General features: G+C 45.3%; 1 protein-coding gene across 1 annotated transcript in view; it reads right to left on the bottom strand.

Annotated features, from left to right (window-relative positions):
- malrd1 (MAM and LDL receptor class A domain containing 1) overlaps window positions 1-17,440 on the bottom strand; it is a 449,626-nt gene that overhangs the window by 31,372 nt on the left and 400,814 nt on the right. Inside the window, 2 exon segments of the mRNA XM_068053300.1 lie at window positions 3,536-3,629; window positions 3,713-3,807. Coding sequence (XP_067909401.1) covers window positions 3,536-3,629; window positions 3,713-3,807 — 189 coding nt within the window.

Here is a 17,440-nt window from a genome sequence, read left to right as displayed (position 1 = left end):
AAATCTGAAGCCAGGGTCTTAAATTTGAACAAAGGAAATTGTGGAGGTATGGGGGGCAAATTGACTGATGTGGATTGGGAAAATACATTAAAAGGTATGACAGTACATAGGCAATGGACTTTAAAGGACTTTTAAAAAATGGACTAAAAAAAACAGTCTTTAAAGAATGATTACATAGTTTACAGCAACTATACATTCCTTCAAGGCACAAAACCCAAAAAGAAAAGTCAGTCAACTGTGGCTAACAAAGGAAGTTAAGGACTGTATAAGATCAACAAAAAAGGCATATAAAGTTGCCAGAAATAGTAGGAAACCTGACGATTGGGAGGATTTTACAATACAGCAAAGGAGGACCAAGAAACTGATAAAGAAATGGTGAATAGAATATGAATGTAAATTAGCAAAAGACATATAAACAGACTGTAAAAGCTTCTAAGGTGCATAAAAAGAAAACGTTTGGCCAAGGCAAATGTGGGTCCATTACAGGCAGAATCAGGAGAATTTATAATGGAGAATAGAGAAATGGCAGAGAAGCTAAATGATTGCTTTGTGTCTGTCTTCACTGAGGAAGATACAAGAAACCTCCCAGAATTAGAGATCCAAGAGACCAGGGAGAATGAGGAACTGAAGGTAATTAGTATTAGGAAGAAGGTTGTATTGGAGAAATTAATGGGGCTGAAAGTTGATAAGTTCCCGGGACCTGATATTTTACATCTCAGTGTGTTGAAAGAGGTAGTTAAGGAGATTGTGGATGCATTGGTGATCATCTTCCAAAATTCTATAGATTCTGGAACGGTTCCTGCAGATTGGAAGGTAGAAAATGTCACCCCACTATTTAAGAAGGGAGGGAGAGAGCAAACAGGGAATACAGACCTGTTAGCCTTACATCGGTAGTGGGGAAAATGCTAGAATCTATTCTAAAGAATGTGATAAATGGACACTGGATGATAATGATCTGATTGGGCATAGTCAACATGGATTTATGAATGGGAAATCGTGTTTGACAAACCTGAGGATGTTACTAACAGAATTGATAAAGGAGAGTCGTTGGACGTAGTATATTTGGATTTTCAGAAGGCTTTTGATAAAGTCCCCCACAGGAGGTTAGTTAGCAAAATTAAAGCACATGGTATAGGAGGTAATATACTGGCACGTTTTAAGGATTGGTTAACAGGCAGAAAACAGAGTGTAGAAATAAATGGATCATTCTCGCTTTGGCAGGCTGTGACTAGTGGGGTACCTCAGGAATCAGTACTTGGGCCCCAGCTGTTCACAATATATATCAATGGTTTGGATGTGGGGACCAAATGTAAAATTTGCAAGTTCTCAGATGACACAAAACTAGGTAGGAATGTGTTGTGAGGAAGATGCAAAGCGGCTTCAAGGGGATTTGGACAGACTTAGTGAGTGGGCAAGAACATAGCAGATGGAATATGATGTGGAAAAATGTGAGGTTATCCACTTTGATAGGATGAACGGATGTGCAGAATATTTCTTGAATGGTAAGAGATTAGAAAGTGTAGATGTACAAAGGGACCTGGGTGTCCTTGCTAATAAGTCACTGAAAGCTAACATGCAGGTGCAGCAAGCAATTAGGAAAACTAATGGTATGTTAGCCTTTATCTTAAGAGGATTTGAGTACAGGAGTAGTGAAGTCTTGCTTCAATTGTACAGAACCTTGGTTCTATACTGCACCTGGAATACTGTGTGCAGTTTTGGTCCGCTTACCTTAGGAAGGATATTATTGCCATAGAGGGAGTGCAATGAGGATTCACCAGACTTGTTTCTGAGATGGTGGGCCTGTCCTATGAAGAGAGATTGGGGAAACTGTGCCTGTATTCTCTAGAGTTTCGAAGAATGAGAAGTGATCTCATTGAAACCTACAAAATACTTAAAGGGATAGACAGGGTGGATGCAGGTATGATGTTTCCCCTGGTTGGGGCGTCTAGAACCAGGGGACACAATTTCAAAATAAGGGGGAAGGACCGAAATGAGGAGAAATTTCTCTACTCAGGGTTGTGAATCTTTGGAATTCTCTACCCCAGAGGGCTGTGGAAGCTCAGTCATTGTTTAAAGCAGAAATTGACAGATTTCTAAATACCAATGACATAAATAGATACGGGAATAGTATGGGAAAAAGGCATTGAAGTGGATGATCAGCCATGACTGTACTGAATGGCGAAGCAGCCTCGATGGGCTGAATGGCCTACTCCTGATACTATGTTCCTATCTCTGAGATAACTGACATAACAGTTTCCAATTCCCCTAGTTTATTTCCCACACTCTGAGCATTGCAGCATAAGTCCTTTACCATTATTTGTTTATATTTGGAACTACTCCCATGAACTTGATTTTTTTGTGCAAGCTAATGCCTTGTTCCTTCATCTTAGTATTTTCCCTGCATAGAATGGTTGATTTGATTTTCCTCCTCTGCTCTCTTTATTCCTTCTTCATGTTATCACTACTGCTAAATTATTTTTTATTTGTAAATTTAACTCTTCTGTTATGACTATTTCCATTTGATTTTTTAATTGTTGTTATTTTCCCTACCCTCTTACATATTTGGCCTTAGCAGCTTCTGGCTTCCCCTCTCGGACTGGCAGGGGACAGTGCACATACTGCCCATTCCTATTGCGCTGCTTCAGTTGTGAGCACTTGTTCCCATTATTTAAGATGACTTTGGCCCTGGGATTCAGGATGCAGACACAGCCAAATCAGAGCAACAGGTACTTCCACTGGCACATTTCCATGCTTGATTTTTTATCAGTCTGTATATTGGCTAGACTATGTTGGAGTGCTTAGTGGAATTTATGTGTATGCTGCAGGTAGTTTTCCTAATGCTGGGAAAGGTTCACGTGTTGAACTTTTTGCATCCAGTCCCAGCGGGCAAGCCTCGTCAGGACTGTGAAGTTGGAAAATTATCACCGTCATGATTTTGCTGGGCTGAATGGCCTCATTTTGTGCTGTAAATTTCAGAGATTCTATCTCAATCAAACAGGCCCTTTGCTGTGTTTAATTTTGTTCCTGGATGGTTCAGAACTATGGAAATGCCATCTGTGGATTTCAGTCGTCAGGACCGAATAACGCAAGTCATATTGTCCTGGTGTTTTGGTCAACATTTTTCCCTCAATCAATGTAATCAAAAGCAGATTAACTGGCCACTCATCTCATTTCTGTGGCTGGGATTTTGCTGTGCCTAACATGGCCAATATGGTTGCCTACAGGTACTCCATTTTAAACTAATTAATTATATGTGAACAGATTATTTGAGGGAAACAGTGAAGTGCAATACGGATTCAAGCCTTTCTTTAATTCAACTTTGATATCCTGCAGTTTATACTCAACTATGTCAGTGGGAGATATTAACTTGATCTTCTTGGATGCTCTACCTCTGGTTAGTCACCTTTCTTACAGAATTAACTAAGAGACTAAATATACATGGTCTGTGAAAATGAAAAAGCTCAGCTGACCAAATAGCCTTTTCTTATTTTATACTTTTATAAAAGTTTGTATATTTCATCAGTTTATTACATACTTGCTTGTCTTCCTTCTCAAGAGGATGACCAAAACGGCTACTAGGCTCAGCACAACTAAGCCCAAGCCAACGCCCAGTCCTGCCCACATGGGCACTAGATACAAAAAGGAAAAAAAAATTAGCAATACCAGGAGGCTGTAGAGTACAATTACTTAAACATTGGTACATTTTCTTTACCACGGCCGTCTGTATTTGATGCTGGAACAGGATTGAGAGATCCTGTTGGTTTGACTTTAACATGGCATCGATTTCCTCTCCACTGGCTGGTACATCTAGAAAGCAAGCAGAGGAAAAAATAAGTTAATTATCTGGAAACTCAAAATACAATATTCAAAGGCACACTTTTATAAATAGCCTATTTAAAAAAAGAGATATTTCCGAACTGTCTTAGAGCAACGCCTTTGCTATTACATCAGGCAATATGGATTATTACCTTTTGACTTACTTGCAGCGAGGGGGCCCAACAGTTGGTGGGGAACCCAAAAGTTTCAGTAGTATATTTTTCAGTGGCTTTTTGACCCAGCCACTGCACTTGCATCTGACCCCCGGGTTTTCTGATTAGTAAGAGCGAGTGGGTGTGATGAGGACCTGCCAGGGATCGGTACCAACATGTTGTACCACGGACATTTGACAAAATGATTGACGCAGCCACGGATATGGGTGCAATTAATCTGTATATAAAGTGTATAGCCAACCTAATGCCATCAAAACATAGTCTGATTCAAAATATAATTCTCCCTATTTAGTGAAATACCTGGCATTGTTTTTGCTTGCACAAGTAGTCAATATCTGCCCGCACATTTGATGTAGCGATGCGGAGAATTCGGATAGACGGCCATCTATCAGGAGTGATCTTAATTTCTTTCTCTTCCTTCTCTGTGTCCATCTCTCTCCCCTCTCTGTGTTCCTCTCTCCCCCATCTCTCTCTCTCCTCTCTATCTCTCTCTCTCTCTCGTTCCCCCTCTGCTCCCCATTCCGGTGCTTGTTTAAAGGACTGCCTGACTCTGAGCATGCTCCCTCAGTGGGGTGCCATTTCTCTGGCTGTGTGCTGGCTCTCTTCCAGCTCTCCCCTTGGCCTCTCTCTCCCTCTCCCCCACAGCAGCCATTCCTGCTCGCTCCCTGAACTGTGCAAAAACAGCAGGGGTGGCCAATACCAGTGCGCCTGCACCGCAAAACTCTTATCAGTGCTCTCCCCGCTGGGCAGCACGCTGTCAGTCACAGACACTGAGCAATCACGGACAGGTAAGCACCATCTGTCAGACGCAGGTCCCACCTACCCTCTCCGCCTGATGCACACTTTAATAGGAGAGCTGTCAATCAAAGCTGAGCTACGGGCAGCCCACTGTCATAGAAGATTGATGGCCCCTGGATTCTGGCAGCTAGGTTATTTTAAAACACAAGTTTAAAGACTTAGAGGAAGACGTTTAAAATTACCACTGATCTCAAAATTTTTTTCATGGACATGTTGCCAACCCCTGGAACCCGCATCAAACTATTTCAGCTCATCTATTTAAAAAGACTGAAAAGATGATGCCTGCAGCATTGTAGAGTTCTTTTGACAGAGCCAGATCCTGGATCAATGGAATCACAATATATCAAGAGAGCACCACACTTCAACACTGCCTCTCTCAAGATAACCTGCAGGCTGTAATGGCCCACAGGGAGTTTCTGTTCCCTGACGATGGGAGGAAGAAGCCTGCCTCAGAAAGCCAGTCACTGAGAAGGTCAGCGGTAGAAGTATGGTGCCACACTCCTGCATACAGTACCTGAAGGGGCTTAATGACTTAATCATGTCAGGAAAGGTGAGTGGCAATGTACATTCAAGTATATCCTAATCTGTGTCTTACCCCAAACCTCCTCACTCTGGCTTCCCAAGCTTTCTCCTGCACATCACTCCTCATACCAGCACCATCTTTCTCTGTGTAAGCATCTCGCCACATTTCCATCTGACCATCCGCCATTGACATTCACCCGGATTTAAATGCAACGTCACACTTATTCTTCACAGTCACCCTCCACAAATATTATCCATCCATCCTCTCAATACGTTCCATTTCTCACACTCAAACCTCTCTTCTTTCCCTCCTTGCAGAAGGGAGCACAGAACACCAGGTAGAGACAGGGAACTGGAGGTGGCCCTCCAGTCATCTCCAAACTGGCAGCTGCAGAGGAACAGGAGTTCGAGATAAGCCAAATCTCAGCATGTCTGGCTATTGGAGGTGGAGAGATGGTGGTCTTCAAGTTACCTGGTGACAGAATTAAATATATCACAGCCACATGACACACAACATGCACTCATAATAATGACTTAACACCTTCTTACCTTGTCAGTTCTAAATCATGTCTTTCAGTTCCCACAGGCCCTTCAAATGTCACACAGGAGGCGAACAAAGACTCCTCGGGGTGGGGATGTAACACACTCTGAGGATGCACCATCACAGGACTCATGCACGCCCTCCACCAGCTCAGATACACGAGCCTTGCTGGGACTGGCGAGACAGGTAGTTGGGTTGTCACCTAGTGCCTCACACTTCACAACTGAGCAGGAGCAGGTGTTGGAGACAGGGACAGCAGTCACTCCAAGCTCTGCTCAGCTGGACACAGATGCTGAGCCTCAGGGACCATCCATGAAGAGAACAATGCTGGAGCAGCAGCAGAAAATATGTGAGGTGCTGCCAGCATTTCCAGCTGCACTGCACATGACTGCAGAGAGATCGGAGGACTGTGTCTCTAACGTGAGTAACAGAATGTCTCAGGCCGTTGCATGATGTCTATCTCCATGGAAAGCGTGGCCACTTGCATGGAGCATCAGTCAAGCCGGTCAACAAAGTGCATGACTCTCACCCCTGGCCAGGTTATGCTTTATAAAAATCTGCACAAATGTGGGATTACACCTCAATTTTTACAATATATTAAAATCTGTTATTTTAAGATATTGCTCGGCTTGTAACTTTAATATTGCATCAAAGCTTCACACTATCTGGGTCTGTGGAGTCTGATACTGCCATTGATCCAAGCCAAAGGTAGGTCCTGAGAGGGGAGGCAAAACGGAGGGATGAGCCCAGGTCAACAGTATTTCGTGGCACGACCGAAATGTAACTTTTAAAAGGTTATGTGGTCATTTCTTAAGTGTCCTTCAGCAGTCTCCTTAAGGATTACTAGATAGGCCACAGAAGAGCTGTACAACCAGGCAGAGCTGACCTGGACCACACATTTGTACCAAAATATTTCACTTTGGTCCTACAACTGATGTTAGGAACAAAATGTTGATGAGTAAAAGCACCAAATGCCGAAAATGGACAAACTCCAAATTGCGCGACCAGCTTACTTGCAGGGCAACTCAGACACAGGAGGTCCAGCAACTGGCAAATGTGGCAAAGATGACAAATTTCCCATCTGGAATGTGGTGACAAAAATGGCAAAAAACACGCTAAAGTGCTCGAAATCAATTTCTTTGGCTTTGTAAAGGGAAGATTAGCATCACTGAATGAATATTAATGCCTTATTTTAATCTCTCCAGATGCTTTTGTAGAAGTGTCATTGATATGAAAGCAGAATGCCAGGGAAACCTAGTCTGATAGATTGCAAAAACTCCAAGGGGCTAGTTTTTCCACAATCCCTTGGTGACAGCATCAGACTTAATCTTACAACAATAATTCAATATGTCACAAGATAAATGGTTTCTACTTTATATATAAAATATAATATATCATATCTATAAGTTGATCTCTAATGTTATTTCTTACAGATAAAATAAATTGTACCTTAATTTTCCTCTAGCGGTATTTCTGTTTAGCGAGCACTCACAAATTCTTTTTAGTTTCCTCTCTCATTCTTTGTCTTTCACTCTTTCTGCTTAACTTCCTCTCTCGATCCCTCTTTTACAAGTTCTCTCATCAGGGATGACTTTAACCCTGCCTACCCGTCACAAGCAGTATCACCTGCCAGTAAACGGATCATAAGAGCTGTTTCTTGTGTATTCTTGGTCTCTTTTGCAGCTCGGTGTTAAATTTTGGCTGGTAATCACTCCTGTGAAGTGCCTTGTGGCATTAACGTTAAAGTTGCTGGAGAATGCAAGTTGTTGTTGTTTTATTACCAGGAAAGTTTCCAGCTTCCAGTTAACTTGTTTGACTCATCTTACCTCCCCTCAGTAAGCTCTAACTACTTATCATGGGACCTATTATTGTACTTCAATGGCAGGAAAGGTTGGTGAAACTGCAGCAGCCTCAGCAACCAGTATGTGCAGCAGCTGAGTGTTTTAGAAGACAGCAGAGAAGGGGTGAGGTGCGGGTGGTGGGTAATGCTGCAGGTAGAAGACCATACCCAGTACACAGGCTATACAGGCCAAGAGTTAGCTTCTTGGAGTTATCCGAGGAGCAGTGCCTCTGGCGGCTGTTCTTCTCCAGGCAGGCTGTCGCAGACCTCGGCAACATGCTGCCCACTGGACTAGGGGCTATGCTTTGCTAGTGGTGATCAAAATCGTCACAGCTCGTAATTATGGGGCCATGGATCTCGAAAACATCCCGGTTGTAGTACTGAAGGCTTATGCTCCAGAACCAGTTGTGCCTCTAACAAAGTTGTTCCAGTACAGCTACAAAATTGGCATTTGCTGACAATGTGGAAAACTGTCCCAGTATGAACTGTCTACTCTCACTCATCAGTGATGGCAGCATTTACTCACTAATAAACTGCTCACAGATGCTCAGTTTGGGTTCCACCAGAATCATGTGGCTCTGGACCACATTACAGACTTGGTTCAATAATGGACAAAAGAGCTGAATGCCAGAGGTGAGGTGAGAAAGACTGCTGTGACATCAAGGCAGCATTTGACTGAGTGTGGCAGCAAAGAGCCCTATTAAAATTGAAGTCAATGGGAATGAGGGGGGGGGGGGGGGGGTAAGTCTCCACTGGCTGAAATCCTATCTAGTGCAAGGGAAGATGGTTGTGGTTGGAGCCCCAGAACATCGCTGCAGGGCAATGTCCTGGGCCCAACAATTTTCAGCTGCTTCATCAATGACCTTTCTTCCGCCATAAGCCCAGAAGTGGAGATGTTTTCTGATGATTGCACGGTGCTCAGTTCCATTCCCAATTTTTTAGATAATGTCCGCATGCAGCAACACCTGGATAACATTCAGGCTTGGGTTGTTAAGTGGCAAGTAACATTCCCGCCTAATAAGTACCAGGCAATGACCACCTCAACAAGAGACAGTCCAACCACTCCCTCTTGATATTCAATGACATTACCATTGCCTAATTCCCCACCGTGGTGGGCGTTAACTGGGCATTCAGTTGAGCCCCTATAAATAGACACAAACTAAAACTGTGGTTGTTAGGGGTTAGGAGGTAAGAAAATAAGAACACAAGAAATGGGAGTAGGAGTAGACTGTACAGCCTGTATCATGGCTGATCTTGGGCTTAAACTCCACTTTCCCATATCCCTTGATTCCCTGAGAGACTAAAAATCTGTCTATCCCAGCCTTAACTATATTCAACAATAGAGCATCACTACCTTCTGGAGTAGAGAATTCCAAAGATTCACAATCCTTTGAGTGAAGAAATTCTCCTCATCCTGAGACTGTGCCCCCATGATTTAGATTCCCCAATCAATGGACAGTCTACCTGGTCAAGCCCCTTCAGAATCTTGTAAGTTTCAATGAGATCACCTCTCATTCTTCTAAACGTCAGAGAATAGAGACCCAATTTACTCAGCCTCTCATCCCATGGACAAATCTCGTGAACCTTTGCTGTACTGCTCATGTAAGTATGTCCTTCCCTAAATATGGAGAAGAAAACTGCACACAGTGGTTGGGATTTTGTCTTGGTGATGGGGGTCTCGACCACGAGCAAAAGCGCCGGCGTCAGCCCGCCTCTGCTCCTCTAGGGAAGGCCCGCCAAATCAAGTGCCAATTAGACATTTAAGTGGACAGCGGGGGGCTTTCCCTGGGATCAAGAACCCTGGTGATGGGAACCTCGCCTGATGAGAGATGTCGGCCAATAAGAGGCCGGCAGCTCTTTAACTGAAAAGCGCCACTGCAGAGACGATGGCTGCTGCTGGTACTGGACTCACCCGAGGCCCTGGAACCAGGCCACAGGTAAGTCACAGCAGGTGGGGTTTCATGGGGTGGGGGTCGTGAGGGAGGGGGGTGTACATGGGTTGGCAGCAAGGGCAGGGGGGGGTGGTTCTCACCAACCCTTCACTTCCCGATGCTGGGTCCCTCGCTCAGGCACTAAGTGTCTTTTAACAAGGGAACTCCCCTCCCCGCCCCCCACCACCCCTGAAGCTGGCAAGCAATGTGCACGGGTTTGCTTGGCGTACAATGACAGGTCCGCCTGCCGCTGGGCTAATTCCGGCGGCGGCAAGAAGGCCTCAATTGGGCATTAATTGTCCACTTAAGCGCCTCAATTGATGGCGGGGTGGGCAGGCCGTTCACAGGCCTTTCCGCGGCGGACTTAATTTGGGTGGAGTTGGGAAGGTAGTGGGAAGGTAGCGGGGACTCCCCTGCCACCACCGCCCCCCCCGCCCCCCCCCCCCGATTATATGCTCTCCCTGCCTCCATACCCGACACGGGAGGGACAGCATAAAATTCCCCCCAGTATTCCAGGGGCTGAAATTTATAGTCCTGCTGCCAAGGTCGTCGGCGGGCGAAGAAATAGCGGTCTGCCCGGGTTAGCCGCATCTCGCGGAACCGCCACGATATTCAGCGCGACGGCTCATTTAAATATCTGGGGCAGACTGCCCCCTGATGATGTAGAGGGGCAGGCTGTCTGTCCCCGGCAATGGCATCAGCTGCCTGTGCACAGGCGCTGACGCCACTTTTAAAGGGCTTTGAGCCCTAATTTTCAATTTGCAGAGCTGAAGAAAAATTTGATTAAAAAATTAAATTCACTTATTCTGCCCCTTTCCCACCCTCCCCATTAATAATTAAATTAATTTCTTGCCTTCTGCCCCCCAAAACAGTTTCCTTGCCCACCTGACCTACCATCCCCAAAGTACATAAACCTTACACTATAACCCTTCCTACCATCCCCTACACCAATGATATTAGTTTGACCCTGTTCCACACCGCTCCCACACTGAGAAACTTACCTCCTCCCCCCTCCCCACCAGTGTTACGCCTCGGTTCCCTGGATGGGGATCCGAAGGCGTTGGGGTGCTGGTCACCGGTACGAATATTGGACTGGGACAGATGGTGGGGATGTAAAGGTAATTAATGCAGTGATTTAAATATAACGGTGGTCCCGTCGTCGTACAGCGGGGTGGCTGCCACAAGGCCTCGTCGCTGCCGGCAATAACGGGTCAGGTCCTCATGGCGTCGGGATGCATGGCGATCCTCTCCCAGAGGCATTTTCCGACCCCCACCCTGCCACGACCCCCGACATTGGAGGGGTCTGTAAAATTAAGCCCCAGGTGTGATCTCACCAAAGCCCTGTACAATTGTAGCAAGACTTCCTTATTCTTGTACTCCAATCCCCTTGCAATAAGGGCCAACTTGCTATTTGCCTTCTTCATTGCATGCTGTACCTGCATGCTAACTTTCTGTGTTCCTTGTACGAGTACACCCAAGTTTCTCTGAACGTCAACATTTACCAGTTTTATGCCTTTAAGAGAAAAATTCTGCTCTTCTATTTTTACGACCAAAGTGAATAACCTCACACTTCCCCACATTTAACTCCATCTGCCACCTTGTTGCCCACTCACTCAATGGGCTGGATTTTAGGGGCCTGCCACCGATCTCGGCGACGAGCTCAAAAAATGATGGCCCACCCACCCCCCCAATCATGTGGAGGGGGTGGACTGTCCGTCCCCAGCAATGGCATCAGCTGCCTATGCACAGGTGCTGGCGCCACTTTTAAAGGGCAGACAGCCCTGCCGGTCAATTTGAACTTTAAAAATTTATCCAATACATTTCTAATGCCTCTTTCCCACCCCTAATAACAATTACATTAACTATTTGCCCTTTCCGCCCCAAGACATTCACCTTTTAAATCTGACCTCCCCCGCCCCCGGCCCGCCCGCCGCAAACTCACAAAGTTTAAAGTTCACCCCTTCCCACCATCCCCACACCCATTACCTTTATTTGACCCCATTCCCCCATCTCCCCGCACTGAAAATCTTAGCTCTTCCCTCCTCCCCACCAGTGTCACGCCGACTTTCCCCGAACGGGAAATTGAAGGCACGGGAGTGTCGGCAACCGCACCGAAGATCATGGTGGGCCCAGAAGATTACCGGTAAGTTTATTTAAATTTATTCATGTCATTCATTTAAATGTTGAAATGCTGTTCCCATCGCCCAGTGGCAGGAGGGCCACCATGGAGCCTCGCCGCTGCTGGGAGAATCGGGTCGGCCTCCGTGGCGGGCCGCTGCTGGACCCATATTCTGGCCCTCCCCGCCACGGAGCCCAAAGTCGTGGGCTTGGTAAAATCCAGCCCAATCTGTCTCTATCTCTTTGCAGCTTTTCTGTGTCCTCCTCACAACTTGCATTTCCACCTACCTTTCTATCACCAGCAAACTTAAATACATTACTCTCTGTCTTTTTGTCTAAGTTATTAATATAGATTGTAAATAGCTCAGGCCCAGCACTGATCCTTCAGGCACTTCACTGGTCACAGCCTGCCAACTTGAAAATGCCCCGTTTATGCCTGCTCTTTGCTTCCTGTCCGTGAACCAATCCTCCATCCATGCTAATATATTATTCCCAACTCCATGAGTCCTTATCTTGTATATTAACCATTTGTGTGGCACCTATTGAATGCTTTTTGGAAATCCAGATTTACTACTGGTTCCCCTTTATCAACCCACTAGTTACATCTTCAAAAAACTCTAATAAACTTGTCAAACATGATTTTCCTTTCATAAAACCTGATTGTACTATTATTTTCTAAGTGCATTGTTAAGACTTCCTTAATAATAGATTCCAGGACTTTCTCAATGACTGGCTAACTGGCCTGTAATTCCCTGTTTCCTCTCTCCCTCCTTTTGTGAATAGTGGTATTACATTTGCTAACTTCCAATATGCTGGGACTGTTCCAGAGTCCAGGGAGTTTTGGAAAATCATAGCCAGCACATCCACCATCTCTGCAGCTAGCTCTTTTAGAACCCGAGGATGCAGGCCATCAGGTTCTGGGGATTTGTTGGATTTTAGTCCCTTTTGTTTCTACAATACTTTGTCTTTACTGATATTAAATTACCTTAATTTCCTCACTCATTTTAGCCCCTAAGTTGCCCTCTATTTCTGGTATGCAACTTGTGTCTTCAGTTGTGAAGACAAACAAAAATATTTGTACAATGCCTCTGCCATTTTCACATTCCCCATAATAATTTCTCCTGTCTCTGCTTCTAAGGCACCAATGTTTACTTTAACTACTCGTTTCCTTTTTATATACTTGTAAAAGCTCTTACAATCTGTTTTAATATTCCTAGCTAGTTTACTCTCGTATTCTATTTTTTCCCTTTTTATCAACTTTTTGGTGGCCCTTTGCTGGTTTCTAAAACACTCCCAATCCTCAGATTTGCTACTATTCTTTGCAACATTATAAGCCTCTTCTTTTAATCTAATACTATCCCTAACTTCCTGAGTAAGTTAAAGATGGATTTTTCTTGCTGAGTTTTTATTTTTCAATGGAATATATTTTTGTTGAACATTTTGAATTATTTCTTTAAATGTTTCCCACTGTTTATTTACTGCCGTACTTTTTAGACTATTTACCCAATCAACCTCAGCCAGCACTTCCTCATACCTATGCAATTGACTTTAACTTTAAGTTTGTGAATAGAGTATATTGCTTTCAAACTTATGCTTATTAAGTGCAACTCTGCAACTAAATCTACAAGTGTGTAAAGATTGCCTCCAGTTCTATCCTTCACCAACTGGCTTTTTGGAAGACAGCAACCATTGACCAGTAAGTGGACTAGCCACATAAATACTCAGTTAGAAGAGCAAGTCAGAGACTGGGAATTCTGTCATGAGTGACTCACCTCTTGACTCCCCAAAGCCTTTTCATTATCTACAAGGCATAAGTCAGAGTGTGATGACTTACTTTCCACTTGCATGGATGGGTGCAGTTCCAACAACACTCAAGAAGCTCGACACCATCCAGGACAAAGCAGCCCATTTGGTCAGCACCCCATCCACCACATTAAACAGTGCACCGGTGGTGGAGGGAGTAAATGATGCTGAATGTGTACCATCTATAAGATTATCTGCAGCAAATTGGCAAGGCTTCTTTGACGGCTCCTCCCAAATCCATGACCTCCATGACCTAGAAGGAAAGGGAGAGCAGGTGCATGGAAGCACACTACCAGCTGCAAGTTATGCTCCCTAGTGACACTAGTATCCTGACTTGTAAATATATCGTCATTCCTTCATTGTGCCGAGGTCAAAATTTAGAGATACAGCACTGAAACAGGCCCGTCAGCCCACCGAGTCTGTGCCGACCATTAACCACCCATTTATACTAATCCTACACTAATCCCATATTCCTACCACATCCGCACCTGTCCCTATATTCCCCTACCACCTACCTATACTAGGGGCAATTTATAATGGCCAATTTACCTATCAACCTGCAAGTCTTTTGGCTGTGGGAGGAAACCGGAGCACCCGGAGAAAACCCACGCAGACACAGGGAGAACTTGCAAACTCCACACAGGCAGTACCCAGAATTGAACCCGGGTCGCTGGAGCTGTGAGGCTGCGGTGCTAACCACTGCGCCACTGTGTGAACTCCCTCCCTAACAGTACTGTGGGAGTACCTCTGCCACAGGGACTGTAGCTTTTCAAGAAGGAGGGTCTCTACCACCTTCTCAAGGATGGGCAATAAATGCTGGCCTCCTTGCCAGCAAAGCCCACATCCCATGCATGAATGAATTAAAAAAAACATCTTCTCTACTGGGTCCTTCCAGTATGCTGTAGGGAACATCAGCCATATCTCCCAGCGCAGTACACAGCTGCAGTAAGCAGGTCACCAAAGCCCTGTTCTCCGAAGCTGAGCAGCACATCACCTTGACCTCTACAGTGAGCACAAGAGAGCCTGGACTTTCAGCAGTGGCTGGCTTCTTTTGCATTCAGAATGTCATTGAATGCACAAACATTGCTATCAGGGGACCAGAGTACCATCCAACATTACTGAATCGAAAAAGTTACAACTCCGTTAATGTCCAGGTAGTTTCCCATTAGAGATGCAGGATCATGCAAGTTTGTCAAAGTTACCCAGGTAGATACCTCATTGCATTTATCCTGCAACATTGTAGCATCCCCCCAATATTCAACCCTCCCAGGAACCTAGCAGGATGGCTGCTGAGGGATAAGAGATACTTCCTACTCTTGTGGCTCATGGTAATGCCACCCTCCCCCCCAACAATGAGCCACTGGACCATCAGCATTATCCAGCATGTCACAGGGCTGCTGAAACAGAGGTCCAGGTGTCTTGACAGGTCTGGGGTGTTACACTTGCCTGGATGGGTGCAGCTCCAACAACATTCAAGAAACTTGACACCAACCAGGACAGAGCAGCCCACTTACTTGGCACCCCATTCACCACCTTAAACATTCACTCCCTCCAATACCGGCGCACAGTGGCAGCAGCGTGTACCATATACAAGATGCACTACAGCAATTCACCAAGCCTCCTTCGACAGCACCTCCCAAATTCACGATCTCCACCACCTAGAAGGACGAGGGCAGCAGACACATTGGAACATCACCTCCTCCAAATCACACATCCTCCTGACTTGGAACTATATCGCTATTCCTTCACTGTCACTGGGTCAAAAACCTGGGACTCCCTCCCTAACAGCATTGTGGGTGTACCTACACCCCAAGGACTGCAGTGGTTCAAGAAGGCAGCTCACCACCACTTTCTCAAGGGTAATTAGGGATGGGCAATAAATGTTGGCCTTGCCAGTGATACTTACATCCCATGAAAGAATAAAGATAAACAGTGCACCTTTAGAATGATTGAGTTCCTCTGACAAATGGTCCTCCACAACCTCTATCAGCTCCTACTGGATGCATGAAGGCCCCGTGGGAGATAAAAGCCATGAATGAGTACTAGCAAGGTACGAATGTTGCAACGTCTCATTATGAACCTGGTTATATTTCACTCGGTGTTGATGTGAAGTCAACATGACTGAGTGCCGTATACCATGTGGCGTCACCAGTTAGCTGTGAGTTCCCCAACTCAGACGGCCAGGCATGTCGAGACTCTGCTGATTTTCAGCACCGCCTCCTCTGCACTAGTGAGTTGCAAGATGGCTGGAGGACCACCTCTTTTCTCTATCTCCCTGGTGTTCTGTGCTCTTCTCTTCTGCAAGGGTGGGGTGGGGGGAACAGACTGATGAGTGAGCGAAATGGTATGTGTTCATCTGCTGGTTGGAGACCATTTGGTGAGGGTATCAGGGAGAAGCATGACATTGCATAAAGATGAGGGTGAGTGTCAGTGGTGGATGGATAGATGGAGATGTGAGGAAGTACATAGACAGAGAGGGGTGAGTGCACCTGCAGGGTAAGTGAGTGTGAGGAGTGATGTGATGGAATAGCTTGAGAAAGCAGAGTGAGGGGGTGAGATGATGCACATAGCAGGAGTAGGGGAATGAGCCACTGTATTCACCATTCCTGGCCTGGTTAGGTGATTAAAGTGCTTCCTACACTGCATCCAGGAGTGTGGCACTAAATTCTTACTGCTGACCTCCTCGACAACCTCCAACCATGCCTTCTTGGTCTCCTTGCTCCGATTGCTGGGGAATAATCTCCTTCCAGTTCCTTGACGAGAGGCATCATTGAAATGGGGCGCAGCCTTTGCATGTCTCTTGAATTCCAACACCTCCAAATTGCATCTTTGCTTTGTCCCTTCAAATGCTGGAGTTCAGGTTGCATCATGCAGGTTCTAATCACGTTCCCTGCTGCTGATTGGATGGGAAACCCAGCAGTAAAATAATAATGAGGCTGCTGTGGTAAAAGGCCACTGACAGAGGCGCTGAACATATGTCTGGGTTTCTCACGCGGAGCACGTCTGCCAGATAAGATCAGTGCCACAGTGTTGGATCTGCATTCTGTGGTCATTTGGGGGAAGTGGAGCCATCTAGGGATTGAAATAGCATATGCTAAAGAAGTGGATGTTGGGAGAGTGGGAGACAGGGGTTGGGAAAGCATGAAAGCTGGTGGCTCACCCTTGAAGAAAGTGATGGATGGGGCCTGGTGCTTGGATGGAGAAGGGGGTCAGGCACTGGCGCTGGAAAGAAAATTTGGGGCAGTAACAAATAAATGAGATAATATGACATTCATTGATAAATCAATGTATTTGTATTCCGAGGAAGTACATTGTATTTGTCTTCTGCTTTGTTCTCCTGTGTTTTGTATTATAATTGCAGGATGACTGTTTGTTTTACTGTTTACATGTCGTAAGGTGCCATAGTTCACATGGGATGTCAACATTGTTGTCATAGCTTCCGCTTCTATCTTGGCCACATGTTTGTGGTTTCCAGTCATCATGTTTCAAAGGAGTAGCTTGTTTATTCTCTGCATTTTGCAGATTCCTGGTCACAGCTTGGTCCAAGTCTACCTTCTTCTACTAAGGCTAAACTGGACAGAGTTCTGATGAAAGGCTATCGACTTGGAATGTTAACTCTGTTTCTCTCTCCACAGATGTTTCCATAGCTACTCAGTATTTCCAGCATTTTAGTTTAGTTTAGTTTAGAGATACAGCACTGAAACAGGCCCTTCGGCCCACCGAGTCTGTGCCGACCATCAACCACCCATTTATACTAATCCTACACTAATCCCATATTCCTATCACATCCCCACCTGTCCCTATATATTTCCCTACCACCTACCTATACTAGGGGCAATTTATAATGGCCAATTAACCTATCAACCTGCAAGTCTTTGGCATGTGGGAGGAAACCGGA

This window comes from Heterodontus francisci, chromosome 2 (assembly GCF_036365525.1).
Source record: "Heterodontus francisci isolate sHetFra1 chromosome 2, sHetFra1.hap1, whole genome shotgun sequence".
Taxonomy (NCBI): domain Eukaryota; kingdom Metazoa; phylum Chordata; class Chondrichthyes; order Heterodontiformes; family Heterodontidae; genus Heterodontus; species Heterodontus francisci.
The sequence above is the reverse complement of the archived record's forward strand: the minus strand, read 5'-3'. Positions and strand labels throughout refer to the sequence as shown.